This window comes from Grampus griseus (genome assembly GCF_964374135.1).
Source record: "Grampus griseus genome assembly, chromosome: 14".
NCBI classification, from domain to species: Eukaryota; Metazoa; Chordata; class Mammalia; order Artiodactyla; family Delphinidae; genus Grampus; species Grampus griseus.
Genome location: NC_139008.1, coordinates 17,275,534 through 17,302,517, shown reverse-complemented (window position 1 = coordinate 17,302,517; position 26,984 = coordinate 17,275,534). Strand labels below are relative to the sequence as shown.

Here is a 26,984-nt window from a genome sequence, read left to right as displayed (position 1 = left end):
AGGTTGAAAAACAAGGAGCCCCCAGGGGATCAAAGATTCTTTAGATAACACACACAACAAATTGCATTTTACTTCGCTTTAATTAAAAAATATATAAATACATGCCAGGGGATTTTTTTTTCTTAATAACAGGTTGAAAGAACAAAACAAACCCCAAACCTGCCGGGACTCCCCGTTCCTAGGTGGCAGGAGGCCTGCAGGTGGGTCGCAGGCTCAGCCCCAGCCCAGGGGTCAGGGGTGCTGCCTGGAGAGGAGCAAGTCTATGCCGGGCCCTCGGCAGTGGGGCACCCAGCCCTGCTCTGTGACACGGCCCCAAGAGGCCCTGCCCCTCAGGCCACAAGGGCTTTCCAGGGAGCAGGGAGAGTCCTCCGCGGCGGGGTGGCTGGAATCTGGAACGCGAGGTCTGCGTGGATGGGGCAGACCCCCACGGCCCCCAGCTCCTGAGCCCTCACTGGCCAGTGGATGTCCGTACAGAAGGCTCGGGGCCTGGGCAGCCTCGCCTCGGAAGCCCTTGGAGGACGCTCCCCACAACCCAGGTTCCAGAGAGATCGGGAACACGAGGAGGAGAGCAGGCGGGACCAGTGTCTCCAAGCTCTCCCCCAGGCCCCGGGCTGACGAAGCACAGTCCTCGGGGCAGCCCCGGAAGGGCCTGGGAGCAGGCGGGCGGGCAGCCTTCCTTCCAGAGTTCCAGGCCAGGAACTACAGGCGGGGCCGCAGGCTGGGCACACAGTGTCCCCGTGCAGCGGGCGGGACGCAGGGCCCCCCCGTGCCCTGACCTCCCCAGGCTGCACCGCACACGTGGGACCCCCAGGAGAGAACATCCTCTCCTCAGGGCCGGCGCTGGGACAGGAGGCTCAGAAGTGGACCCACTTGTTCCAGTTGGCCTCGTGGGGGAAGGCGCGGCCCAGGCGGAGCGTGCAGTCCAGCGTGGGCTCGTAGAAGACCATGGGGCTCCCGCCCGGGCTGGGGGGCGTCTCTGCCTCTCCGCCCGCCGGCTTAGAGAAGAGCGAGACGGCCGGGAGCTTTCTCAGCTGGCGCTTCTGAACGCAGCCGAGGGATTCCAGGCCCTGCAGATGACACAGACAGACCGGTTCACAGGGGCATTCGAGGACCACGTCCTCTGTGCCCGGAGCTGCTCCCAGAACAAACACCTGAACCTGGTCTTGAGAGACGAGTAGGGATTGACCAGGGGGGTTTAGGCAAAAACCCAGGGCAAGAGAGAGAAGCGCGTGACCAGCATCTGTACAGCGGCCCTGTGTTGAGCAGGGGTTGCAGGCCAGCTTCCAGATGGGGTTCTGTTTGGCCCAGACCTGCTGTAAAGTGCGGGGAATTTCACACTGAACTTCCCGTTTCCACTTCTGTGGAAAAGCTGGAGGCCCAGGGCACACAGGGCCGGAGCACACGGCGGCCATCAGGCTGGGCGGCCATCAGGCTGAGCGGCCCTCAGGAGGCCGCGAGCACGTCTCCAGCTCTCCTGCCACCCACGGGGGCTTGTCACTCACTACTCACCTGTCCCTGTGGGCCTGTGAGCCTGAGCCCTGGTCTAGAGAAAGGGTCAGAGGCAAGACCCCGGGAACGCCAACATGTAGGCCTGGGCAGCAGCTCGGGGCTGGGAAAGGGTGCTGTGAGGGACGGCCTGGGGACAGGAACCCAGGGCAGGGGTGGGGGATGTGGGAGCCTGGGCGCCAGCAGCGCTAAAGGGCACAGAGGCCAGAGGCAGGAGGACAGAAGCGGGCGTGGGGCTCGGTCAGCGCCGCGGCCTCAGAGGGCAGTGGGGCTGACGGGGCGTGGGGAGTAAGCAGTGCGGGGGACACCTGGGGCCCGAGGCTCTTCTGAGGAGCCTGGCTGTCTGCCAGGAGGCCAGTGCACCCCCGCGGGCCAAGCCTGTACGTGGCAGCCACACCGTCGAGCTCAGCCAATGCGTCCACCAACCCTGGCCCTCTGAGACTCAAGCCCAGACCCAGGAAGAGGGAGCTGCAGTGGGGGACGGGGACCCAGTCACACCTGGAGCAGCTCGAGCACGGCGAGGGGCTGCAGGACGCCCTCGTAGTGCTGCAGCAGGCAGCTCTCGGGCACGCCGGGCCTGGTCATGATGTGGTGCAGCATGCCCTCCATCATGCCCTTGATCACAGGCGTGTTCAGGCGGCCGTCCACGATGCGCCACGGGCGCCCGATGAAGCGGATGCGCTCACAGTCCCTGCAGGGTGGGCACACGGGTGTCAGGCTCGCACGGTCCCAGCTCCGGGGATGGGACACCAAGGCTCAGCGAGGTCCGGCGCCTGGCCTGGGGCTCAGGGCTGGGGCCCGTCTCCCTCTTGCTCTTCCACCTCCCCCTCCCCCATCTGGACAGACGGGGTCCCAGCCCCACTGCCCACGAGCGCCAGACCCACATCACCACACACTGGCGGGGGCAGGGGGATGGGGGCGGGGGAAGTGCTAGGACCTCTGGATTTACCAGCTCCATCTGGGACCCGGGCCACTGGCTGCCTCGCCTTCTGACCAAGTTCTCAGGTCTGTACTCAAAAGTTCTACTTCTGTGCTGTATAAGGGGGTTCCAGACACACTTTCCTTAGAAGGTTTCTGCTAAAAGCTTAACCCGTGACTGGTCTGACACACAGGGTCCCGACGTGAGACAAGCCCCAGGGTAGCTGGACACTTGGCTCTGACCGCGTGACTGGGCCCTGGCGGGGGGCGACATCTAAGCTGGGAGAGCACGGCCCCGCCAACCTGAGGGTGATGTACACACTGGGGCAGGCGCCCCCTCGCCAGAAAGGCTTTTGTGACACCCACTGCTCCCGACGGACCGGGCGCTCCAGCAGTCAGCACTGCTGGCCCTCGTCCACCACGTGCAAGGAGCACCTGCCTGGCCCCCCAGGGAGCGGGACCAACAGTCCCTCCCATGTCCCGGACCCCTGTGCCACACAGATCTCTGTGAAAGACCTTCACGTAATAACTGATCTTGGACCCTGGGGACAACCCCCAAGGCCCTCACCGCTCCCCCCGGCCCAGGCCACCTGAGTCCGAAGCACACCCACCTTTCCCACGCTGCCTGGGAGAGGCCCCCGGCCGCAGAACCGTCCGCCAAACCTGTCAAGAGAGAAAGGGTGTGGGAGACTGAAGAAGGTGAGGCCCATCTCTCCCTCCCTCATTCATCCCGCAAGTCCTTCTGGGTCTGGGGATAAAGCAGTGAACAAAGCAACAGCAATCCCGCTCCTCAGAGCCTTCACCCCGGGGCGGCGGGGCGTGGCGGGCAAAGCCTGCGTGCCCAGGACGACACGGGACAGGTGGCAGGGTGCAAGTGTGCAGCCGTGCTCAGGGCACGAGGACGCCCCGCCCCGGGGAGCGGCGAGCGCCGAAAGGCCTGACTGCAGAGCTGGGGGTGTGAAACCCTTGGGCAAAGACACCCCAGAGGATTAGAGCATGGGAGAGGAAAACGGGGCACCTGCCAGGCCCCTGGGGAGGCCAGAGCCCTCCCCTTTCTGCTTCCTGACAGGGGTGCTTCAGGAAACACCTCTTTCCAGAACCAAGAGCGCCCTGTCCTCATGATTCACAGGTCGTTTAGGAGCATCTGAGGCCTCTGCCCTCTAGTGGAGATTACGAGTGTCAATAGGCAAGAGCTTCCCCCTCGAAGCTGAGGCCGTGAAAAGCTGATGTAAAGGCCCCTTCTGTGGCTGCAGCAGGTTCCTGGCCCATCGGGCCCCGTGATAGAGAATGGGCGGGTGGGGGAAGGTGGTGTGGGGGACAGGGTTTGGTACCTCTGGGGTCTTCAGGGCCCTCCGGAAGCTGGGCCTGACAGCTCAGCTGCTCTCGGCCTGGGGAGCTGGGTACCCCGACACCCTCTTGGTCCTCCGGCCTGCCTTCCGATGCTCTGGGGGAAGGCTCCCTCACGCCTGTGTCCTCAGGAGCTGTGGGCAGGGCGGGCACCTGGGTTTCTGGTTCTTCTGCTCTGGGCCCCAGGCTGGGGGCCAAACGCACGTCCTGGAGTGTGGGCCTCTTTGTGGGGGGCTCCGGGGCACTCTCGGGGTCAGCGCCCCCGCCCTGGCTGTCCACATCTGCACCGGCCCAGCTGGCACGCCTCTTGGCGCTCAGGGGGCCCTGAGAAGGTGATGCCTGCCTCTCAGAGGGGCTGTCCTCGCTGGAAGGCCCCTCGGGGGGTCTGGCCTGGGGATCTTCTCTTTGAGGGTCAGCGCCCTCCTCTTTGTCTTTTAGCCGCACCGAGTGCAGGAGCCAGGGCTCGGCAGAGGCCATGGACACCAGGCGAGCGGTGTTGCCGCCGACTTCCAGCACCTGCTGCTGCTCTAAGAGGTCCTAGGAAAAGCAGGAGACACACGGCGTCTGTAGGGATCCCCAGGGTCATCGGGGTCCCCTTCCCCTGCCTGAGGTGTTTAAGCGTTCTGAGCAGCGGCCAGCCCAGCTCCTTCAGGACAGGTGGCTCCGCCTGCGCCCTCAAAGCTGATGTGACCTTCCAAGTCTCCTTCTGCCTGGCCAGCTCCTCCTAGACTTAACACCCCGAGGGTTACCAAGTTCTTCTGCAAAAGCCATAATTATTCCCAAGTGAAGGACAGTGACTCCTTCCCTCGTTCACCACGCCCTCTTCCCACGTCCTTGTTCTTATCTATGAGCTGCACCAACTCTGGGCAGCACACGGGGATTCACCAACATCTTTTTCTTTTTTATTAAAAAACCCACAAGTCAAGATTCAAGGAGTTTGCCCCTGTTCACAGCCTGGACGCAGGACTCACGCCCACATCACGCGGGTCTGGGGAGGGTTAGCTGCGCACGCGCCACTAGGGCCCCGTGCTGGACACCAGGGAACAGAGGGAGCTGCCGGCCCCTCGCCTCTCGGCAGCCAGTGGGATCCGCTGCCTGGGCTCCAGCACCGGGGCCTGGGGAAAATCCTCACCCTCCCTCCCAGGGCCCCAGAGGCATCATGAGTTTTAAGAACAATCCAACACCAAGTGAAAGGTACTCAACAGCCCTCTTGTATTTCCTGTATGGGTAAGAACTCCTTTGATAATGACAAGTATCGACTTCCACCCCCTCCCCGCTGCCCCAAGAACACACAGCAAGGCAGGCACCTCGCAACATCAGTAACACACAACATCGATGACAACTGACACGCGGGAGGGCAAGCCAGGTCCCGGGGCACTTGATCTAAAAGGTCCAACTCTTCTCACATTCTTCGGGTTCAAGGGTCACTGATGAAAATGGGTCCGGGCAGGGAAAGCTGTAACCAAGCAGGACCCTACGGGGCCTTTGTGGGGCAGGCCTTTCCCCCACATCCTCTGCTTTCGCTCCTCTCTGAAGTACCCAGGTAACAGTATCTGGTGCACTTTCCTGAGTTGTTTTACAGAGGCGAAACACACACCCCACCCCCACCCCATCAAATGGAAGAAATTTAAATTTGCAGTCCCCAGACCTACTGGCACCTAAGGACTGACAATGTTAACTAACCTCTGGGGACACCCCCCTGTTCCCTCACCATCAGCCAATCAGAGAACTGTACACGAGCTGATCACGAACCCTGAGACCCCTCTCCCTCCCCTGGCCTTTAAAAGTGCTTTGCTAAAACCTTTCAGAGAGCTCGGGGCTTGCTGGGGCATGAGCCACCTGTCTCCTTGCAGGGCCCTGCAGTAAACCTTTCTCCCCTCCAAACTCCGACGTTTCGGCTTGTCGGGCCTCATTGCGCGTCAGGCACGTGGACTTGCGCTAACAAAGTGGTGAGTACTGTGGAGCAGGTGCAGGGTACCTGGAGACAGCAGAGAGCTGGGGAGGACAAGGCCCATGGCTTGGGGGGGGCTCCGGCCAGCTGTGCTGAAGAAGCAGGGCCCAGAGTGGCCAGACCTTCTAACGTTCAGGAGAAGCTGGCAATATTTCAGGCAAGATCTCCTGTCTTCAATGTTGACGACGAATCCAGCTTTTGAAAAAATTCCACTACGTGCCCCAAGCCAAGCCCACCCGCAGCGTGCGTCTGGCCCGTGAGTTGCTACTTCTGGTCTGGCTACCACAGGCTGCCTGAGAGCACTGCTCACCTGGACGTAGTCTGCGAAGGTCCGGGAGCGCTCCCCATCTGTCCTCGCCAAGGCGGAGAACCTTCGGCGCAACTCCTCCCTGTCCACCCCGAAGCAGCCGGCCGCTGCGATGGCCCCCTGGACTTCCAGGGCGGCGGCCACGTCTCTGGGTTTGTACCCAGACAGCGCCAGCTGGTGGGCGAACTCTTCCAAGCTGCAGGTGTCCTCCTGCCTGTTTATCAGCCTGGTGAATGTGTCAGGGAGGCAGGAGGTTCCCACCATCAGCTCTTCCAGAGAAGTGACTGTGGAGACCAGGAGGACCAGAATCAGCCCTGAGAAGCCCCTCCCCCACCAGACCAGTGTACAGGCGATGCCGAGGCAGGTCATGCTCCCACACCGACTCACTGCTCCCCAGATGTCCAGGGGTTGCCTTCTGGGTGGACACGGTCGGGCCCCTGGCAGTCGGGCGCCTGATACATGCCGCCCTGGGCCCTTGACTGCAGCCCACGCGATCCCCAGAGCCAGTATGATTCTCTCGTTCAAGACTCACAGGGAAGGGCTCAAAGGCGGGGCTGGGGTCTGAGAGCCAGAACCCTAGAGCTCTGGAGGGAGCGGGGTGGCCCTCCACTCAGGCTGCCCGGGCCCCACCCTTCCTGATGCTCCCATGTCCACGGCTCGCAGACCCCGTGAGATACGCCGGGACCCCTCCATGAGTCCCGACTTTTGTTCACACCAGCCACGGCTGGTTTCTGGTGCTTCCTGTACAAGGTGTCTCTGCTCAGACCACAGGCTACAGGTCATCACATTTTTGCCTGGGCCAAGCTCCTGACACAGCACAGAATACTGACTGTGGTTGTGAAGGTAAACACCTCAACACGTGAAAATAAAGGCAAGTCAGACAGAGCAGGAAAGGGGTAGGAAAGGGGAAGAGGAGTGCAGGGACGAGGCCCTAATATTCTCGTTTTACGTGGAGGGAGGAGAGACTGCCAGAAATTAAGGGTGCAGGGAATGGAGGTGTAAGCAAGTCATTATCGTCTCAAAGGCAATCAACAGAAAGAACTCAGAAAAGTGTAAAAATTGGAAGTAAAGGAGATGAGATGATGAATATAAGCAGACTACTCGTCTTTCACAGCAAGAGGTCGAAAGACAACACTCAGGCAAAGAGACCATGGTGAGCGCTACCCACACGGTGGGCACAGCCCGGGCTCCCCGAGCGGGCCACTCAGGACTCGCGCCCTCTGCGCCGGCGGCTGCGGACAGCAGGGCTTTTCCTTTGCTTTCCGCTTTGGCTCAGTCAGTGGTGGCTGCCGCACGTGGCCTTGGGAGCCTGGCCGTGAGCCCCAGGTCTGGGCCGCGAGGCAGCTAGGGGGGCACTCACCAGCGGCTCCGAGCCCGGTGGGCTTCGGGGTGCAGCGCAGCCGGAGCTTGACCCGGCAGGAGTTCACCACGATGCTGTCGCTGGGGTTGAGGTTGCGGTTGCTGACGATGCCGGGGGCGCAGCAGCCCTTCATCAGCAGGTAGTTGGTGTGGGAGGCCTGGCGGGCTTTCACCTCGATGCTCCGGCGCTTGGCCCCTGAGCCTTCGTCCAGGTCTTCCTCTTCATCCTCGTCCTCTTCCAAGGCGCCGTCCTTTCCCAGGCTAGGAGCAGAAAACGGACCTGGACGACGGAGCCCAGCCAAGCCTTCTGCTGGTCTGGCCGCCCCCTCAGAGAGCGGCGCTCCGACCACAGACAAAGCCCTGGCATCCGGCTGTGAGGTCAGGTCAGCACAGACTGCGCTCCAGATTCATCTCCCTCGTCCACCTTCCATACCCGCCCCCCACCCCACGTCCCTATACCTGTGTCTCTGCAAGGGCTGTCCCTTCGGCCTGGAAGCCCTTCCTAGTCTCTGTCCAAAAATGCCTGCTTTTCCATTAAGTCCCGATTCAGCTGTTACAGCCTCAAGGAACCTTTAACGACCCCCCTGCTCTGCCTACCCCACCCTCCGTGCCACACTGTTCTGGGTCCTTCTCTTTGGTGTGGCCCAGTCACCCCCTCCTCTGGCTCCCCCGGCGCCCAGAGGCACCAGCAGAAGGTGCTGCACTGGACACCGTACTGGAATCCCTGGTTCACAGATCCGTGAGGCCCCGACCCGGGAGCTCCCGGAAGGCACTGCCGATACCCACACAATGCCAAGCACAACGCAGAGAAACGCAGCACGTGTTTGCTGAGAATAAAAATCAGATGACGGAGGAAATAAGATTGCAGATGCCACAGCCTGAGAGGAAATGATGGTTCCCAAAGCCCCCGACGGTGCTCAGACCAGCAGCCCAGCGGCTGCCCTGGCTCTTACCTCTTAATGACCTCGTTCTCCACCATTGAACTGTCCACCACAACGATCTGCTCTGGGATCCTGACGTCCATGGAAACAAGGCCCAAAGAGAAAAGGGTCAGGACGGCCACACAGTGTCCTCCAGGGCCGTCCAAAGAAAATGCCACCAGGTCGCTCGTGGAGTCGTTATTATCCTGGTCTTTGAAGGAAAAATTATCAGGCTGGTCCAACTTGCCGGCAGCCCGGATTCTGTCGAAGAACTGGAATGATTCTGTGCAGATGGTACTCGGAAATCGCCACGTGAAAATCCTACGCAGAAAGAGAAGGGAAGGGCCTTTCTGAGGACAGGGTGCTGGAGGCCTCGGTGCGGACAGGCTGCTGGAGGCCTCGGTGCGGACAGGCTGCTGGAGGCCTTGGTGCGGATGGGCTGAGGGCACTTCAAACCTCGCCGTCAACACTAAACACACCGGCTTCTCCCTGGAAGCCCTGTTTTCCATCTCAGATGAAGATGCTGCACCTTTTCATCTAACCCAACACCCTAGGCCTCGCGGTACCAAATTGGGGAAGACGAATGTGCTTTCTGTAATCATCTTTACACAAGGCAAGCCCTGAACCCCTACAGAGGAGAAGGGACATGCGTGTGTTCGATCTCACAGTCTCCACTCGGAGCCTGCAGTCAAGCCCTTGCCTCTGTCCAGACCCTGTAACAACCTCTTGCTGACGTGCCGCAAACTGGGTCTAAAAAGTACATGATGGGGTTTCCCTGGTGGCGCAGTGGTTAAGAATCCGCCTGCCAATGCAGGGGACACGGGTTCGAGCCCTGGTCCAGGAAGCTCCCACATGCCAAGGAGCAACTAAGCCCGTGTGCCACAAGTACCAACTCTGCGCTCTAGAGCCCTCAAGCCACAACTACTGAGCCTGCGTGCCACAACTACTGAAACCCACGTGCCTAGAGCCCGTGCTCCCCAACAAGAGAAGCCACCGCAATGAGAAGCCCACACGCAGCAACAAAGACCCAACGCAGCCCAAAATAAATAAATAAATAAATTTATATATATATAAAAAGAGCAACTTAAAAAAACCCAAAAAGTACACGATGGCTTCCAAATGAAGTGTGTGAGCCTGTAAGGCAGGCGGCCTGGTACAGCTCGGAGCCGTGAAGATTAGGACCGAGGTTATGCCCAGCCGGGAGGGTGCACTTTTAGCTGGTCTAATTATTAGAAACTCCCCAATTTGATGGGAAAAAGGGAAACAAACTACCTACAAAATTGGTAAAATACCCCAACACAAAATACGGCAAGCATTAACCTTATTCCCATAGAAGGGGGGACAGACATTGATGAGAAACTTGGTCCCAGAGGCTGTGTCTCGCGAGGCCCAGGCCGCCCTGCTCTCTGATGAAGACGGACGCCCATCACTTCCGCTCACCTGTGCTCCTCTCCGCAGACAGGCCCCGCCCTCCCCGTGCTCACCTGTGGTAGGTCTGGGACAACTGGTAGGACATGGGCGCGAAGGGCAGAGCACGGTTTTTCTTGGGGCCCAGCGTGTGGTTGACCCGGCGCCGGTTGACCAAGCTCCTCTTCTGGTACTCCACAAAGGCCTTCACCAGGATGTGGTCCTTGTACTCCCGGTAGAGGCGGAACGTCTGTAACACAGCAGGCCGTGCGTGAACAGGGCTCTCCAGCCGGCGGGGGCAAGACCCAGATGTGGACGCACAAAGCCACAGCTGATCATTGATGGAGGAAGCGGTTGGCGGTGGGGGAGAGCCCGGAGGAAGCCCGCATCCCGACGGTCGGCCTGCACCCACCTTCACGTCACCTCAGAGAGTACAGAGAACAGGCAACTGCAGGGAAAGGCGGATGCCTATTTCTCTGGCTGCAAAGACGCTGGGAGCTGACGCAGAATCATCTCTGATACCACTGTATCCCTTACCACGACCTAACCCATCAGCATGTCTGCTGGGCTCTACCCCCAAGATACGTTCCCAGACGCATCTGGTCTGTGCCATCTACACTGCCACCATCTGGGCCATGCCACCATTGTTTCTCCCCGTGGCCCCCTGCCCCCAGCCCGGCCACTCTGCACAGCAGCCAAAGTAGCCCTTCGATGCCTACATCAGACCACACGTTCCTTCCCTGCCTCGAAGCCCCGATGGCATCTGTCTGCAGGGGGAACTCTCAGTCCTCACTAGGCTTGACGAGACCCCCGTGAGTAGGACCCGGTCCACCACCCTGGCCTTGACTCCTACAGTAAGTGCAGCCCTTGCTTACCACCCTCCAGCCTCACCCGCTTCCTTACGCTTCTTGAACAAGCCAAGGCACTGCCGCCTCGGGGCCTTTGCACTTCCCGCTCCCAGTTCTCGGACAGCACACTCCCCCAGTCTCTACGTGGCTGACTTCCTAACATTCAGCTCTCAGCTCACACACTTCCCCTCAAAGGCCAAATCCTCCTCCGTCCTGCTCCTCTGCAGTCAACTCAATTACATTAACCCATAGTAACTGTGTCTACCTGAAACGATCTCATTTGTTTATTCACTGTCACTCTCTTCCAGAAGAACACAGACCCGACTCGTACTGCTGCCCCCGCAGGCACCTGGCACCCAGCATGGGGCAAAACGGAGGGCGGTGTCGGGTCCTGGGTGCTGACGCTCCCCCCGTGGGCCACGCCGCCATGGCTCCCTGGCTCGCAGATGTGGAGCCCGCCCAGAGGGGCAGCAACTCAGAGGACTGCGGGACCGGCAGTCTCGTCACTCCAGTTTTCCGAACAGTGCTGGTTCAGTCAATTGACAGCAAATGTCGAGTACACACCAGCCTCCAGGAAAGTTCAAAGCACTGGCCAAGAAAACCTGCAGGCATGGTCTGAGAATCCTGGCTTAGCAAGTTCTCTGCTGCACTGACCCCGGGACCCGAGGGTGACAGGAGACTGAGGCTCACCGGCTTCCAGGGATCTTCCGAGGCCACACTGCTGGGAGGGGCGGGACCAGGGAGAGGACGAGGTCTCATCCTCGAGCCAGTGGCCAGGGGACTGGGAGTCAAGTGGTGGTCAGTTGGGGTGCTGGGGCAGCATGGGGGTGGCTCTCCCGGAGACAGAGTGGGGTCTGGGCACATACTGGGTCCTGTCAGTCCAAGGTGCGCACAGTGCCCTCGATTTCTCCAGGTACCAACTCTACGTCCGTCCTGGTGCACGGACTAGCAGGCTGATGGGGAAAGACTGAGCAGGGCGGAGGGAAGAAGCAGGACGCAGCCGTCAGGTCATCACTGCTTCCCCCCAAGCGGAAGTGGAAGCTGAATCCAGCTTCCTGTGAAACACCTGCACCTTCTGCTTGTCTCTTCCATGTGGAGACGAGGATGGGCACACTCCCCAGACGGCCGCTGGCATGGAACAGGGGCGCACAGACCACACACAGTGAGTGGGGAGTGTGGCACAGCCCGTCAAGACTCCCAAGAGGCTGGGCTGTCACAGACACAGTGAACTACCGCCATCTGGGGTGCCTGTGACGTCCACCTTCCTGCAGCACACTTCCCGGAAGCTCGGGGCTGCAGGGAGCCTGGTAGGATCCCGGGTGGCCTCTGACCTCATCCCTTTTCTTTTTTGGGGGGGGGTTGGGGGGGTGGGCACGCCACGTGGCTTGTGAGAGTTTAGTTCCCTGACCAGGGATGGAACCCGGGCCCTTGGTAGTGAAAGCGTGGACTCCTAACCACTGGACCACCAGGGAATTCCCCGACTTCATCCCTAATGACCTCCCACTCCCTGCTGCCAGGGGGAGGGGGTCGCTGAAGAAGGGCCCTGTGTCCTCCTTGGGCTCAGGTGCTCTCTCTCATGCGACTTCCCACACCCTGGGTGGTCAGGGAGAGTGACAGCCCCTTGGCACCATCCCTACCGCTCAGACCCAAACTGGAAATGGAGCTAGAGGAAGGAAACGTGAGGCCACGGCCCTGGCTGGGACACAGGGACCAGGCTCTTGCCATAACTTGGGGGCTGGTCTTTCTCGTGTGATGGGGGTTGGACCGACCCCCGAGGTCCTGCTAGCTCTAACCCCGGCTGGGCAGGAGAGCTCGTCAGCGTCCTGCCCCCTCCACTCCTGACTGCAGACTATGGGGTGGGGCCTGGGGCCCACGTGCCAGGAGAGCTCTCCAGTTGACTCGGAAGCATCCCCGCAGTTTGGGACAGCACCCGTCTAGACAGATCAGTGGGATGAGGAATAACACCAGCCTTTCGTTTTCTTATTTTTTTTCTCCCTCATGTCCCAAACTGGCTCGAAGAGCTGAGTTTTGGGTTTAGAGACTAAATACGAAAGTAGACAGGCTCTACTTGGAACACACTTTTGCAATCATTAGAAACAAGGGAAGCGCAGGCTCGGGGAGTGGGCCCTTCTGCTGGGAGCTTGCAGCCACACAGTCTCAGGTTAGACGGATGAGCTCTGGGATCTTGGGCATGGGCTTTTTATTCTCTGAACCTCAAGTTTTCACACTTGTAAAAGAGTACTTCCCACGCTTAGTGCGGGGCTGAATGAGATCCGCCTTCCTCTTTCATCCTCATTCGGCCACAATAAAGCAGCATTACAGTTCTAGTAAGTTTTCAGGAGATATATGACTCAACGCCTACAGAAAGGCAGCTTTCCCACTGGGCGATATCTAGCAATCAAAATACGTTGACAATTGTCCGTTATAATTGGAAAAGATATGCCGTGTAGTCCAATTACTTTCTCAGCTCTTTTGAGAGGTTCATTTCCTCTTCTGCCTAATTTTCTGCCTTCCACATTAGACTCAAAACCTCAGCGCTGGGAGGGATTTTGGAGGTCACCAGATCCTGTGCCCATACTTCAGAGGTGAACAGGGGAGTTCCCTGGTGATCCAGGGGTTAGGACTCAGTACTCTCACTGCTGTGGCCTGGGTTCAATCCCTGGCTGGGGAGCTGAGATCCCAGAAGCAGCGCGGTTCGGCCAAAAAAAAAAAAAAGAAGAAAAAAAAAGATGAACGGAGTGAGGGCTAGAGTCCCAGGGGCAATCAGGTCCTCTGAGGCCCTGCAGTGAAGTGAAAGGGTGGAAACCTCACGCGGCCCGGCCTGGGAAGGGCCCGAGTTCCAGAGCACTGCTGTGAAGCCGCTGTTGCGCCCCCGACACCCACCTGGAATGACTGGTAGATCTCCATCTGGCTGTCCGAGAGGGCCAGCGTGCTCTGGATCAGGTTCTGGAGCACCAGGAAGTGGATGTCATCCACGCTGAAAGAGATGAGGCAACAGGGCCACGTGAGCCCGCAGGCCGCAGGGCACCGCTCAGCTTGGGTAGGTTCGGTCTCAAAAAAGTTTTGAATCTCACAAAAGTGATACGAATGTCCAAACTAGTCATAAACCAAAACAAAAGAAATGATGGTTTTTATGCCTTACTGATTGGTCCATTTTCACAGGGAAAAAGTTTCAGTCTGGTGGGCAAGGGGTGACATAACCTGGAAACGGGTTCTCATGACAACTAACACGTGTGGTTAGTGCTTAGATTTTCTGTTTGTCTAATTTTAAACAACTGTTTCTCCCACGAGAATAGGCTTTTCATTGAATACAGAGCTAAAAATCAAATTGAATACTGATTACCCAAGATGGAAAGAAAAGGCTGAGGCTTTCTTTCTTTCTTTTTTTTTTTTCTTACTTTTCGCCGCGCTGCGCAGTGTGTCAGATCTTAGTTTCCCCACCAGGGGTCAAACCGGCGCCCCCCTGCGGTGGCGGTGCGAAGTCTTAACCTCTGGACCACCAGGGAAGTCCCAAGGGAGTTTTTGCTTGGGAGGTTCATGGGCTAGGAGTTCAAACCCCTTCCCCAACCCGTCCTCAGGCCGGGCCAGTGACAGGCGGGGTGAGGGGTCTCTCCCCGCACAGGGCCTAATAATAAATAATTCAGTCTTTTTGGGCCCAGTGGTCTCTGTTGCAGCCACTCGACCCTGCCGTGAGAGCGTGAAAGCAGTGCAGACTACACGTGCAATGGGTGTGGCTGTGTTCCAATGACACTTTATTTCCAGAAACCAGCACCAGGCTAGATTCGGCCCTAGATGACCCTGTGCTAGGCTGCAGACAACCCAGTCGAGCAGCCTAGGAAAAGGCACTGGGTCCGTCAGTACTTGCCTATGAAGTTCATCCTCTTTCCTGACTTGGTCTTTTTCATCTCCAATCATCAAAACTCGGTATCTGCATAGGAAACAGAAGAACTTGTGAATGGGGCCCAGCTGACCTTCCATAGCCAAGGGGATGCTCGCGGGAGGTGGCTACTGACTGACTAACGTGGCGGAAAAAACAGTAAAGTCCCTAAAACTGAAACATGTACATGTTAATTAAAATGAGAAAACACCACGTTCTGCCCATCGAATTGAGCGTGTTGCAAGAATGAGGGTTGAGGAAATGAGGAATGTTCGTTCACTGACCGTTTTGAGGCAACAAGGAGACGTGAACTCACAGGGAGCGACTGTTAAGTGTTACCGGAGGAGGACAGACGGCTGTGGGTTCACCATGATGAAGAACAAGCATAAGGAAGAAGGTGGCGAGAAAACGCCCCACAGGGCATAGTTGTATCACGTGATGGGATTACAGGTTAACCCCCGGTCTACTTTTCTGAGCTCCAAGTAATATTGTTTTATTGTGTTCATACCAAGCAAATAAATATAGAAGTAAATCGTAGAACTCTACAAAACAACATGGCCACCTATTTGAGACATTTCTTTGGTTTCTACAAAACTAAAGTCAAAACTCAACTTTGCAATCATAAATGCTTCCTAAAATTTAGGAACAAGACAAAGCACCTTTTCAGAAAAACGTGACCTGATTTGGGCCAAACAAGAAAATATCTGGAACCATCTTCTTTTTTGCTTTGCCTGCCCGAATGCTCAAGATCAAATTCAGTGGTAAACTGTTACAGCTGGAACTTTCTTCTTTCCTCTAGATGGGTCATGAACTCTTATTTAAAACTCTTAAACGTCTCCTTTCATAACTAAAAGTTGCCCCACAAATTTATTGAAAATATGTGGGGACAGAAATTATACATAGGTAAACAGGCCACTTGAAACATCTTCAAGACTGAAGAGAAACCATGCCACCTGTGGGTTCTGGGGAAGAGTTCGTGGCAAAGGCAAGATCTGTAAACGACTACAAATCGCTCCCTGGCCCTGGCACACGGTGGGCACGACGTCAACTATTTGTTGGGTGAATGAAAGGACGAGATCCCCAACGGAAACGCAGACGGCTCACTGAAAAGGTACCACACAGTTCACAGTGGGACCTGATGGATGGACGTTGTCTCTACAGGAAGAAATGTGGAAATACAGTGGCGAGAGTGACTGTCCTAATGAGGATGGTGAAGAGAAGGGATTCACGTTTAGATGAAGCAGCGGAAATAGGTCTGGTTCACAGCACTCAAGATTTTCAAGTTTCACAGGTCTGGGCTCAAACCCAAGCATGTTCTTTTCCAGATGCCCAGTGGCTGAGCTGGAAAGAGCAGGGGCTCTGGGGTCAGACCTACCTAAGCTCAAATCCTGGCCTGGGGCTCACTAGCACTGTGACCTTGGGAAGTTAAGTACACCTCAGAGTTTCCTCGTGCTTAAAATGAGCAATCATAGCAAAAGGACTCAAATACTTGAGCAAGCCAGAATTAAGTCAGAGCAGGGCCTTCCTGTAATGGAAGGGAGTACTTGGTGGGGCGCGAGGGATGGCAGTGCCTCCCACTTTCAAGTCGCCCATGAGAGGAGACGAGGGCATCCAGAGTCAAGGGTAGTGCAGGGTTCGCTGCAAGGTCAAGTGGAACGGCTGGTGGGGGACACACCCGTGGCGGTCCTGGCCGGTGACTTTTCCTCTTGCCCCAAAGTTCACACAGAACCTTCTCAAGGGAACCTTACCTGGCAAACAGCTCCTTGAGTGTGTCTGGGATTTCAAGGTTAGGATTCCTTAGGGCTGAACTGAACTTCTCTTTAAGCTTCTCCACAAATTCTTTAAACTCGCTGGCACAAACCTTTCAGCGTGAGAGAATGAGATGTTAAGCCTTTTTCTCCCTGAATGGAGGTTTCACTAAGACACATTGAGGGAAAATCTTGTAGCAAACTCCCTCGGCAGCAACTTCCCAGAGACACTGACAGAAACACTGTCTCCTGTGCCCTCCTGCCTCCCCAGCCCCCTGGGAAGGCGACAGGTGCTCACTACTTCACTGGGAGATGGAGAGCCTTACACCTGCGCCGCCAGCACTCTCCCCCAAGCCCCGGATGGGAGCCCCGAACGTGTCCTGTGCAGTCTCCTCCAATCAGCAGGCCTGTGTCCCCTTGTCGCCTCCCTCCCCCCAAGTCTGTCCCTCTGTGACTCACCTGTGCAAGTCGGCCTCCACCGCCACGCTCAACCTTGAACCCCAAACCAGACCCCTCCTCCTCTGTACCCAACCTGCGACCATCCCAGTGCAGACCTGGATCACAGCGTGGTCCCTCACTGCCTCGCCACCCCCAGGCTCACACCTCCAACTCATCCTCCATGGTGTGGCCGGCAAACCGACCCCGTCACCCTGTCACCCGGTGTCCGGTGCTACAGGACAAGTTCACACTCCTCTCTGACGCCTCTCACTGCCGTCCTCCCATGGGGCACCTCGCCCCCCTTCCTTCTCTGCCTTTCCTCAGCTGGTCCCTCATCTCTGCAGTCTGGGCTCAGTGCTGACACATCTGAAAAGCCCTCTGTAGTAGATGCCGTTGGTCTCCTCCTTCCTTCATCCCGTTCTCTCTTAGCAGTGGAGCCAGCCCCAATTTGGTGTGGGGAGAAGCCTGCCCAGCTTCCCGAGGCGAGTCAGGACGGATCTTCTGGGAAAGGCTGTCCCCTCCCTGGTACAAGGGCCCTCTCCCCACTTCTTCTTGCCCTGGGATTCTGTTGTGAGGACCGAGCTCCAGCAGTTACCTGGCAGCCATGAGGTGACCAGCATGAGGATGGAAAGCTGACCACCAGGGATGGGGACGGAGTGACAGGATAAACTTGGGACCCTGAGGACATCTCTGCTTTGCTGCACCTGCATAGGATGGCCTACTTCCAGGCTGCTTGGCACATGGGGAAAAAAAAGCCTTAAGCCCTTGTTATGTTTTTTTTCCGTCACCTGCATCAAAAGCACTCCTAATTCTCCCTCTGAGACCTCGGCGGCCTGTGCTTTCCTCTCTCAGGGCGGCTGCACTGTTCTGCGGTGCACATTTACTTCTCTGCCCGTCCCACTGCCCTATGGCTCCATTTCAGCTGGTCCCGCCTGGCGCAAGGCCGGACATACACGCAGCGGAGTCCGGTGTTAGCTCAATGAGTGAGGGGTGAGCAGACTCTGAGCCACAGAGCAGAGAAGCCTGGGTCTGGAAAGACAGCTTCCTTCCTTGTCAATCACCGTCCCGGCCCCACCCACAGAAAACTCAGAAAGAAAACTCATGGCCGGGCTTCCCTGGTGGCACAGTGGTTAAGAGTCTGCCTGCCAATGCAGGGGACAAGGGTTCGAGCCCTGGTCCGGGAAGATCCCACATGCCGCGGAGCAACTAAGCCCGTGCGCCACAACGACTGAGCCTGCGCTCTAGAACCTGCGAGCCACAACTACTGAGCCCGCGTGCCACAACTACTGAAGCCTGCGCGCCTAGAGCCCATGCTCCACAACAAGAGAAACCACCACAATGAGAAGCCCGCGCACCGCGACGAAGAGTAGCCCCCGCTCGCCGCAACTAGAGAAAGCCTGTGCACGGCAACAAAGACCCAACGCAGCCAAAAATAAAAATAAAATTTTCAATTAAAAAAAAAAAAACAAAAACTCATGGCCTATCCACGAGCTTTCCAGAAGTCTAGCTGTTTGTAATTTCTGAAGAGCAACCCTATTTTCTTAATAAAATAGACCCAAGACACAGCAGCGTTGCAAAGAGACATGGCAAATTCTAATCATCTTTAAAACTGATGCTGGACCCAGATCAAGTGAGGGCCACAGCCAAAGAACTGACAAGTCAATTTCCCAAATGAGCAGGGGGAAAGCCCATGTTTGCAAGGCTGGCAGAGGCACCGTGGGACCCAGAGGACCAGACTAGAAGCTAGAAATCCCTGCCTTCAGGGCAGGCTGAGCCCGACCACCGCGCGGGGCCCACCTTTGGGTCTCCGTAGTCGCATTTTCGATTCATGAAATCTCCCACCAGCGCCTTATCCTGGTACACCTCGGCGAGGCAAACCCTGTGGGGAGAGCAGGCCACAGTGAAGTCTGGGCAATGTAACGATGCCCACGTTCAGAACCACTGGAAGATTTCTGTCCTAACAGTTCTGGCCTTGGGTAAACACGAAGTATGATCTGCTTATGTGCCTGCCGGGTGATTACAGCTTTTGAAAATGAAGGATTTGGGGTCGGCCTGTTTGTGCTCACGCTTCACATCTCGACTTCTCTGCGCTTCTGTCCTCCACGTGCAAACTGAGAACAGTAGCTCCCACCCGCCTGCCCTCACGGGGATTTGGCCAGGACCACAGGAGAGACCTATGTCAAAGAGGATCTTGTATTTAAAAACAGGCCCTGGTGTTTGGTATTCAGAGCTCCGGCCTCCTCCAGCACTCTGTCCATTGCACATCTTCACACCTCCAGGCACCAAAAGAGCCTGACCTGCCCAAAGGGAAACGGAGGGAAAGACAACCAGCGTTTGCTGGGTTCTAGGAGCTGCGCACTTTGAAAGCTGAAGCTGCTCCTTCATAAACAGCCTGCAAGGTAGAGACTGTCATCCACTTCGCAGCTCAGTGGGGCGTAAGGTCCGCCCCTGCCCCTGAGGTCACACAGAAGCCAAGGGCCAGGGCAGGTGGGACAGGTGTGGTTACTATTGGTATCGTTCTGCTCACAGACTCTAAGGGGATAAATGCCCCGTCCCAGGTCCCACGGCTCTGAGCTGCAGGGGACGGAGACCTGGCCTGCGCACCCTGCAGCCCCCTTCATGTCCCCCTTCCCCGGCTGCTGCAGGACAAGAGGAAGAGCGTCAGGCAGGGGCCAGGAAACCCAACTTCCAGATCTCACTTCACTGCCAGCTCACTGTCACCCCAGCCAACTTGCATGCTGTCTCTGGGCCTGTTTCCACTCTGCAAAAAGGAGGACTTTGGACTAGGTGATCAGAGCCCTTTCAGACAGAACATTCTAAGAGTCTTCCATGCACTGGGGAAGTGGCTTCACACAGAAAGGCCCCTTGGTGTGTCTAACCCAGTGGTTCTCGTCGGGGCGATCTGCTCCCCCGGGGGGGCGTGTGAAGACATTTTTGATTGTCACAGTTGGCGGGGGGTGAGGGTGGGGGTGGGGGTGGGTGTGGGCGGGTGGCTGCTAAACACCCCACAGTGCCCAGGACACCCCACAACAGAGAATGAGCCGCCCCACATGTCAGCAGCGCCGAGACTGAGGAGCCTGGGCAGAGGGCTGAGTCTTCTCTGCGGTCCAGGGCTGGGCTGCTTTCCTTGCAATCTGGCTGACTGCAGGCAGCGCACGGCTCGGAATCAACCCGGAGCCAGGCTCTCCCACTGACCCGTGGCCCGAACATCAGCTGGTGGAAGCAGCTCCGCTTCCCGGCCTCACCCTCATGCTGGCTGCAACACTCGGGTACCTTCCCACACCACCCGCTGGGCTTCCCCACTCGAGCCCATGCCGGCAGGGGGAGGGAGCTGCAGGAGTCTGACGGGGCTGGGGACGGCTTTACACCGTGGCCCTGAGAGAAACAGACGGCGGGCAGCCTCCCTGGCAACTGACGATGGGGGAGGCTTTGCAGCTCCTGGCCAGCTGCCATCCCCTCACGTCTTTAGGGAACGCCCAGCTCTGCTGAGGAAATGGCTGAGTGCGTTTGATCCTGTTCCTGTCTAGCTCCTTTCTGGAGTGAGCCATTGATGGACCACTAACAGAGACATCGAGAGCTGCTCTGGAGTGTCGAAACCCTAGTGGAAACGGGCAGAGGCCTCTGCTTTCACCACACGCTACTCAGGTGAGGGGAAGAGGTGACATTCAGCGCTGTCACCTAGCCTGCTTCTTCACCTGTAACAAAGGAGCACCTGCTTCGCAAGCTGCTCTAAAGTGTAAGTAACACCTTGAATGTGAAAGCGCCCAGAATCACACCCAGCCCCCAAATCGAGGACAATGTCACTAACAGTCTCCAACAGACTACTGACGCGCTACTGGACGACTCAGACTTTATCTATCTGGATTTTACCGCGGACCCTTAAGCAAATGGGATGAAAGAAGTGTAAAGAGTGAACTAGAAGCACCGGGATACCCTGTCTTGAGTCATGGAAGTTCAAAGGAGGCTTACTTATAGTTCAGATAGGCCTGTGGATTTTTGACTATGTAGCGAGCTCTTCGTCCGACCGAATGGGATGTTTTATCCAAAGACTCTTCCAAGCTTGAGTGCAGAATGTCCCGCACGACCTGCCAGGGGACAAACGGGCCCTTCACCTGGATTAAACACAAGCCAAGACACAAACTCAGTATCCTCGGAGCTCACATTATGGGTCACTAATGTAAAGGAGGGGGGAATGCGTCCTGTGGAAACTCTTTCCTCAGCGGACACTCAATACTGTCACCTCACGCATTTACTGGGCACTGACCATGTGCCTGGCCCCGAGTGGGTGCTGGGCAGAGAGGAATAAGACAAATCCTCCAGGTCCAGTGGGAAGAGTATATTTTGGTGACTAGTAGAGGTGCTCGGAGGGCGCTTGGGTAATACTGACTGGAGGGCAATGCGCCACAGGAGGTCAGGAGTATAGAAGATGCATTTCAGTAGACGGTTGTAGAGGTTTAAGTACCCATCGTGTACACTCAAGAACGCTCTGTGTACGGCGCCTGTGGTTACACTAGTGGCAACAGAACGTGCTGAGCCACAGACTCAGGAGACCCTCTCAGTGAACACGCGCAGGAAGGCACAGCCCGGGTAAGGAAGGGGCTTGAGGACAGGGTCTTTTCCTTAGCGCCCCAGCAGGAGTGGGCCCAGGAATCTGGTGTAAGTCGAAGCGAATGAGCGGAGGGTCCGTGCAAGGCTCTCCTGGCTCCCCTGGCTGCGTGGAGGGCGGGGGGTGGGGTGGCGGGGGAGAGGCCTCTCCCGTCAGTGCTGTGATGAGACAAGGCCAGGTATTAGGGACAGCAACACGCCTTCGGGTTCCTCCTGGCAGAAGGGATTGGGTGGGGATTTAGGAAGGGGTGGAGGGATAAGAAAATCTGGGGCAATAATAATACGGAAAAGGGATTTAATGAGCTTGCAGGCAGGGTGTCAGACCTCTCAGTGGGTTTCTCTTGGCTGGTGTGGCTGAGAACAGGAAGCACAAACGGGGCTCCTATGAAGCCGCCTCACCTACTCTGCCTGGCGGTATTATTGCCTGGAAGGGGCCCTGGACGGGACACAGGCAGAGCCCACGCTCTGGGTGGCTTCTGGGAACCAGCCTGATGGGACATTCGCCTCGGCATGGCATGGGAGGCGGGGAGTGAAGCCGGGGACAGCCACCGTCCCACGCTGACTTGGTCCGCACGGACAGAGGGATTACTGCATGGGAGGTACCACGCGAGGGGCCGCAGCTACAAAAACAAGTAAGAAGTCTCTCTGCCTCTAGAAGCTGCCACTCCAGTGGGCTAAGAGGCGCCAGAAGCCAAAGGAGCAGCGTGAAAGGTACGCGTCCAAGGGGCAGAGCGAGAACGCAGTAACTGCTTCCCTTTGGCAGGATCAGGGAAACCTTTCCAGAGATGTTAAGTGGTTACTGAAAGATAAATAGGAGTTTTCCAGGCAGATGAGGGTGGGAGGCGGGGAGCAGGGAAGGGTCAGATTCCTGGTGAAGAGCGAGGGAGAGCACAGCTCTCAGCCTGCAGCCAGCCTGTGGCCTACAGCTAGGCAAAGACATAGATGCGTGGGCCGAAGCCAGGAAACAGATGTGCAAAAATAAGCACGGCGGGCGCGCGGATAACTACGAAGAACCTGCAGTATAGCACAGGGAACCGCTATCAGGACCTTCTAATGACCTAAATGGGAAAAGAATCTAAAAAAGAGTGGATATATGTATACGTGTAACAGATTAATTTTGCTATACACCTGACACTAACGCAACACTGTAAATCAACTATACCCCAATAAAATTAAAACAAAACAAAAGAAGAAAACGAGCATGGTATCCATGGCTAGGATTCTGGGAAATGCTTCTCCCAGTGGCCAAGTGGAGTAGATGGGATGGATGAGAGGTCCCAGGCATGAGCCTCCCTATGTGGGTCCCATAACGAGAGGGACTCGCAAATCAGCGGGCCAGAGGCTGGGAGGGGGCGGGGGCGCTGGGCCGAGTACCTTGGTGTTGAGGACGTTGCTGGCAATCCGGCAGAGCACGAGCAGCCCGTCCTCCTGCATGGACCAGGTGACGCGCAGCCGGGTCATCCTCTGCAGGGCGCTCTGGTCGGCCTCGTCGTGGTATCGCAGCCTTTTGCTTTTTTCTTCCGGCAGCTCTTCTAAGAGGGGAAGAGGAGAGGGGGCCTCTAATAACCAGTTTGGAGCTGTCACTGTGGAGAGGGGAAGGGTCCCTACCCAGCAGGTCAGACTGCAGCAAGGTACGGGTTATCAGAATCTCATCGTGCGGGCAGTCATGTACACTAATCACAAAAGACTCAGCCCATCCCGACAGACTTTTTTTACCCCTTTCATCGTTTCTCTTTGGTCACATTTCATGGCGATGGGCTGGGCAGCCTGATGCAGCCTCTTGTTAGTTATCTGCCCATCTCTGATCCTTCCCTTGGAGGCACTGAGCCCGTTGAAAGCACCTCGCACAGAAGCCGAGGGAGCCTGCTTGGGGTGCGCTCTCTGGACAAGTGGGTCCCCACCATTCCCTGCTCTGCGACCTCAGAGATGCTGTGCAAACCCTGGCGCAGCGTGGGGACAACAAGGCCCACTCTACGGGGCTGCCTTGAGGAGTGAACGAGACTGGGTATAAAACACCTCGCGCAGCACCTGGCACAAAGTAGCTACTACCTAAATAATAACAGTCACTGACATTACGGAATGTTTACTAGGTGCCAAACACCGGAGTAAGCTTTTTACATACATTCACTTATAATTAAAAATAATACTTGGCAACAACCCTATGAGAAGGATACAATTATTATCCCCATTAGGCAGCTGAGGAATCTGAAACACACAGAGACACAGCACCTTGCCCAAAGTCAGAGCCTAGTAAGCAGCAGACAGGATTGGAACCTGGAGCTCTCAACCACTGGGTTTCCCAAAGTTTCTTCCCCTCGGGGAGTTGCTGGTGGTAGTTTCACGGGCAGACGCCATATGCTACCATGCTACTGCCAATTCCCAAAGACTGTTTGTTTAGTGAGCGTCTTCCAGACGAGGGCAGGAGAAAAGCGGGCAAGAGCATTTACATTCAAATCGACACCATCACGTATTTTGCCTCGTAATGAACTCAGGTCTCTGCGGGCCAAACTGATCTTCTGCGCATCTGGACAGGCTAAACAGAGGTGGCTGCTTCAGCTGACGTGAGCCTGTTTGTTTTGAGCACCAGCAGAATAAACCACTAAAAACAGGTTCCTGTTAAGATATTCTGTTCTCAGCTGAAATAGCTACAGCTATCAGATCACGGTTAAAACACGCACACCACTGAGGTGATAGGAAGGTGGCCTAAAACCTGGACACTGGTCTCCTCGCTGCCCTCCTTCGCTGTAAATACCGCCCAAATGAAGACTCCAAAAGGGCAATCTTTAAGGCACCGCACACGATGGGTTCACGAGATCTGGAGAGATCCTGCAGGCTTAAGTGACACCCATGTTGCCTCTGATTTAAAAACACAACATAACTTTAAACTTTGCCCTGATTAGCACAGATGCAGATATTAAAAAGCAAACCAAAAGAATAATAGGATTTGGGCTGGTTGTGATGAGGACTTTGCTATGGATTTTTTGCCAAGGTTTTTTTTTTCCCAGTTGAGAAGAAATTAGAAATTTGAACTGAGGGAGTTACTAAGTGAAAAGGCTCTACACAATGCAGAGACAGAGAAAGCAGGGGGAAGTACAGAGTCAGTTCGAGGCCCTCTCGGTCAGCAGGCTGGGTGTGGAAAATAAAACGTGATCACGCAGAGTTAGTGCTCCAAATTTAAGGAGACGGAACCCGAGTCTGAAGGCAGAGCTCAGGCTGGGCTGCGGGGAGGCTACTGTCCATCCCCGGCTAGACCGTGCATGCAAAGGCAAGCCTGGCAAACACGAACGAGCATCCCGAAACCTTTTTTCTTTCTCTTGATCTTCTTCCCAGGGTCCTTCTTCAGCCGTTTGCGCTTCTGGCTTTTCCCACCCCTCACTTTCTGGTTCCTGTCCAGCGTGGGCTCTCGGCCAACCTCAAAGTGCTCTTCTCTGTCAGCACAGAGCCCCGATCCCGCTCGCGCTTCTCCCCAGACAGTCAACCTGCCGTTGCCTGGAAATAAGCACAGGACACCGCCGCTGCAGAATGACCTCTGCAAAGGCCAGAAGCCAAAGCCAATGTGCAGCGATCGTGTCGGCCCGAGACGGTCCCACGTCTATTTCTGCTGAACTCCTGGCCCACGTACCTCCAGCGCCAAGAGGCAACGGGCGCTTGGACAGAAACGTCTGCAGCCTCACCGTGAGCCCGTTCTCCGACGCGGTGGTCTCCTAAAAGACGAAGATGGTACCGGATAAAGTGTGAGCTTTCATGGACCCCGGGGAGCCCAGGGCAGCCACAGCGCTGAGTTGCATGCGTCTCTGACGAAGAGGCTGTGCGGGGACTGCCACCCTCCTATCACACACGAACCCCCTCCCCATGTGACCTTTGTCTTACAGACTTTCTGTTCTTTGTTTTAAAAAGGAATACTTGTCCACATCGCAGAATAAATTAGAATCCATTGGGGGAAAAAAAAGAAAGGCCAGGCAGATATTTAAGGGGCCTGACATGCCTTTAGTATATATGGAAGTAATTATTTGTGTCTCTGGTCAGTTTTGGTTCGGCCAGTTCAAAATCTGTGAGCCAGGAAAGGGACACGCAGGTGAGTAGCAATGGCAGCCCCCCGGGTTGGGGCCCGGGGAAGGATGCCCCTGTCCTGAAAGCCCACCCTTTTGGCCTTGTCGATGATGTAGCTGGTCCAGATCCAGTTTCGCTTCAGGTGTCCGTAGAAGCTGGAATCGAGCCCAGCGGCTCCCAGCCCATCTCCGGGGATAAAGCCTTCATCCACGACCTCACGGCTGCCCCTGGGAGATGGAAATAAACAGAAAACAAGCCCTCCTTGGGAAGTGAAAAGAGAGCTCATGGAGTGGGCAGGGGGCATTTATTATTAACTGTTACCTTCCCAGAAAAACACCTGGCAGGTGGAAGTAAAGGGCTTGTCAGAAACCCAGACTGTTATGTAAAATTCCCAATTTCTGCACCCACGGCCACCAACTTGCAGCCTTGGCACCAGAGACTCAGGCTTCCGGGCCTAACGGGGAAGCCCGATGGGGGGCGGGCCAGAGTCTGCAGGACCAGGACCCCTGCGGCTCTGCGTGTGGGGGCGGGGTGGGGCAGGGCGGGGACGCACGCGGTGTACTCCATCATGGCACACTTGCGCTCCAGGGTGTGCTTGTCCATGGCGCTCTCCTGCTCCTTCTGCAGACTGCCCTCCTCATCGCTGCCCTGATCTTGGCCGCTGTTCTTCCGGATGCGCGGGCAGCGCACCACGCCTAGGAAACCAGACACAAGCCCCGCTGAGGACACCTTCCTGCCACGGTCTGCTGGCCACGGCCTGCCGCGGGGTGGCAAGAGAAGACTGGATTCCCTTTCTGTGACCAGGCTCCCCACCAGGGGAGAGGGTCTGAAACTGGTGGCCCTCCTTGCACAAAATGCAGAAGGCAGAGAGTTAAAGCTGGTCGTGAACCTGAGAACAGGGTCTGCGTGCAGCCTGTGCTCTATTCAGGCGGCAAGGCGAGCAGGCAACCAGAGAAAGCCCACGCCTTCTTCCCTCCGGGGGATGCCCCGGGGAGTTGTGTGTCGCACAGAGGAAGTGACGAGTGAAAACGGCTGCACATGCTGGTGGCTGCCAGGGTCGGGCTGGTGGGGATCTAGACAGTGCGAGGCAGCGTCACAGTCTCCCTGGGCGCACTGGGCTCCAGGAACAGCCAGACGTTTCCTGAGTGCCCAAGGTGCATTAATTTAGTTGGGAAATTACATTCAGTGATTCCACGATAAAGCATCTCTTGCAAGGAAATATAAAATACGATTAAAACCGTTGCTTGAAAAAAACAAAACAAAACAAACAAAAAAGCTGTTGCTTGTGTCGGGCCAGGGAAGGCTATGATGATTTGCAGACTACCGAAGTGCCTCTCATAACGTGGTCGGTGGGGAGAGTCCATGCCCTGCACCTCCCAGCTGCAGCTTTACGTGAGATGTCTGGTTCAAGCTTCACCTCAGCCCCACAAGGCGATGGTGGTGCTCCCAGATTAGAAATGAAGAAACGGAGGCTCAGGAGGTTACAAAGAGCTCACCCAAGGTCATGCATTTGAATGGACCTTGAACCTAAGGGGACTTCAGGCGATGCTTCACCTCGCACCACCGAGCTGCCTGTGGGAGACGCAGATTCAGGCCCTCCCCAGGGCTGCTGAATCCAAATCCCTGGACCGCGCCCAGTAATCCGCATTTCAGTGGGTTCCCCAGGTGCTGCCTGTGTGCACTCATGCTCTGGGAGCCTCACT

At 56.6% G+C, this 26,984-nt stretch overlaps 1 protein-coding gene across 2 annotated transcripts in view; it reads right to left on the bottom strand.

Moving 5' to 3' along the window:
* Positions 1–67: 67 nt before the first annotated feature.
* Positions 68–26,984, bottom strand: part of GTF3C1 (general transcription factor IIIC subunit 1) — a 72,595-nt gene continuing 45,678 nt past the window's right edge. For both annotated transcript variants that reach the window (XM_082669828.1, XM_082669827.1), the window contains 18 exons: positions 25,835–25,976; positions 25,373–25,508; positions 24,854–24,935; positions 24,532–24,720; positions 22,606–22,763; positions 20,596–20,738; positions 18,424–18,505; positions 16,189–16,301; positions 14,429–14,491; positions 13,447–13,540; positions 9,793–9,965; positions 8,342–8,629; positions 7,390–7,649; positions 6,033–6,313; positions 3,756–4,308; positions 3,036–3,087; positions 2,005–2,197; positions 68–1,067 (listed from right to left, as the gene is read on the bottom strand). In XM_082669828.1, the coding sequence (XP_082525954.1) occupies positions 855–1,067; positions 2,005–2,197; positions 3,036–3,087; positions 3,756–4,308; positions 6,033–6,313; positions 7,390–7,649; positions 8,342–8,629; positions 9,793–9,965; positions 13,447–13,540; positions 14,429–14,491; positions 16,189–16,301; positions 18,424–18,505; positions 20,596–20,738; positions 22,606–22,763; positions 24,532–24,720; positions 24,854–24,935; positions 25,373–25,508; positions 25,835–25,976 (3,215 nt within the window). In that variant the 3' untranslated portion in view covers positions 68–854. The remainder of the gene's footprint in view (positions 1,068–2,004; positions 2,198–3,035; positions 3,088–3,755; positions 4,309–6,032; positions 6,314–7,389; positions 7,650–8,341; positions 8,630–9,792; positions 9,966–13,446; positions 13,541–14,428; positions 14,492–16,188; positions 16,302–18,423; positions 18,506–20,595; positions 20,739–22,605; positions 22,764–24,531; positions 24,721–24,853; positions 24,936–25,372; positions 25,509–25,834; positions 25,977–26,984) is intronic.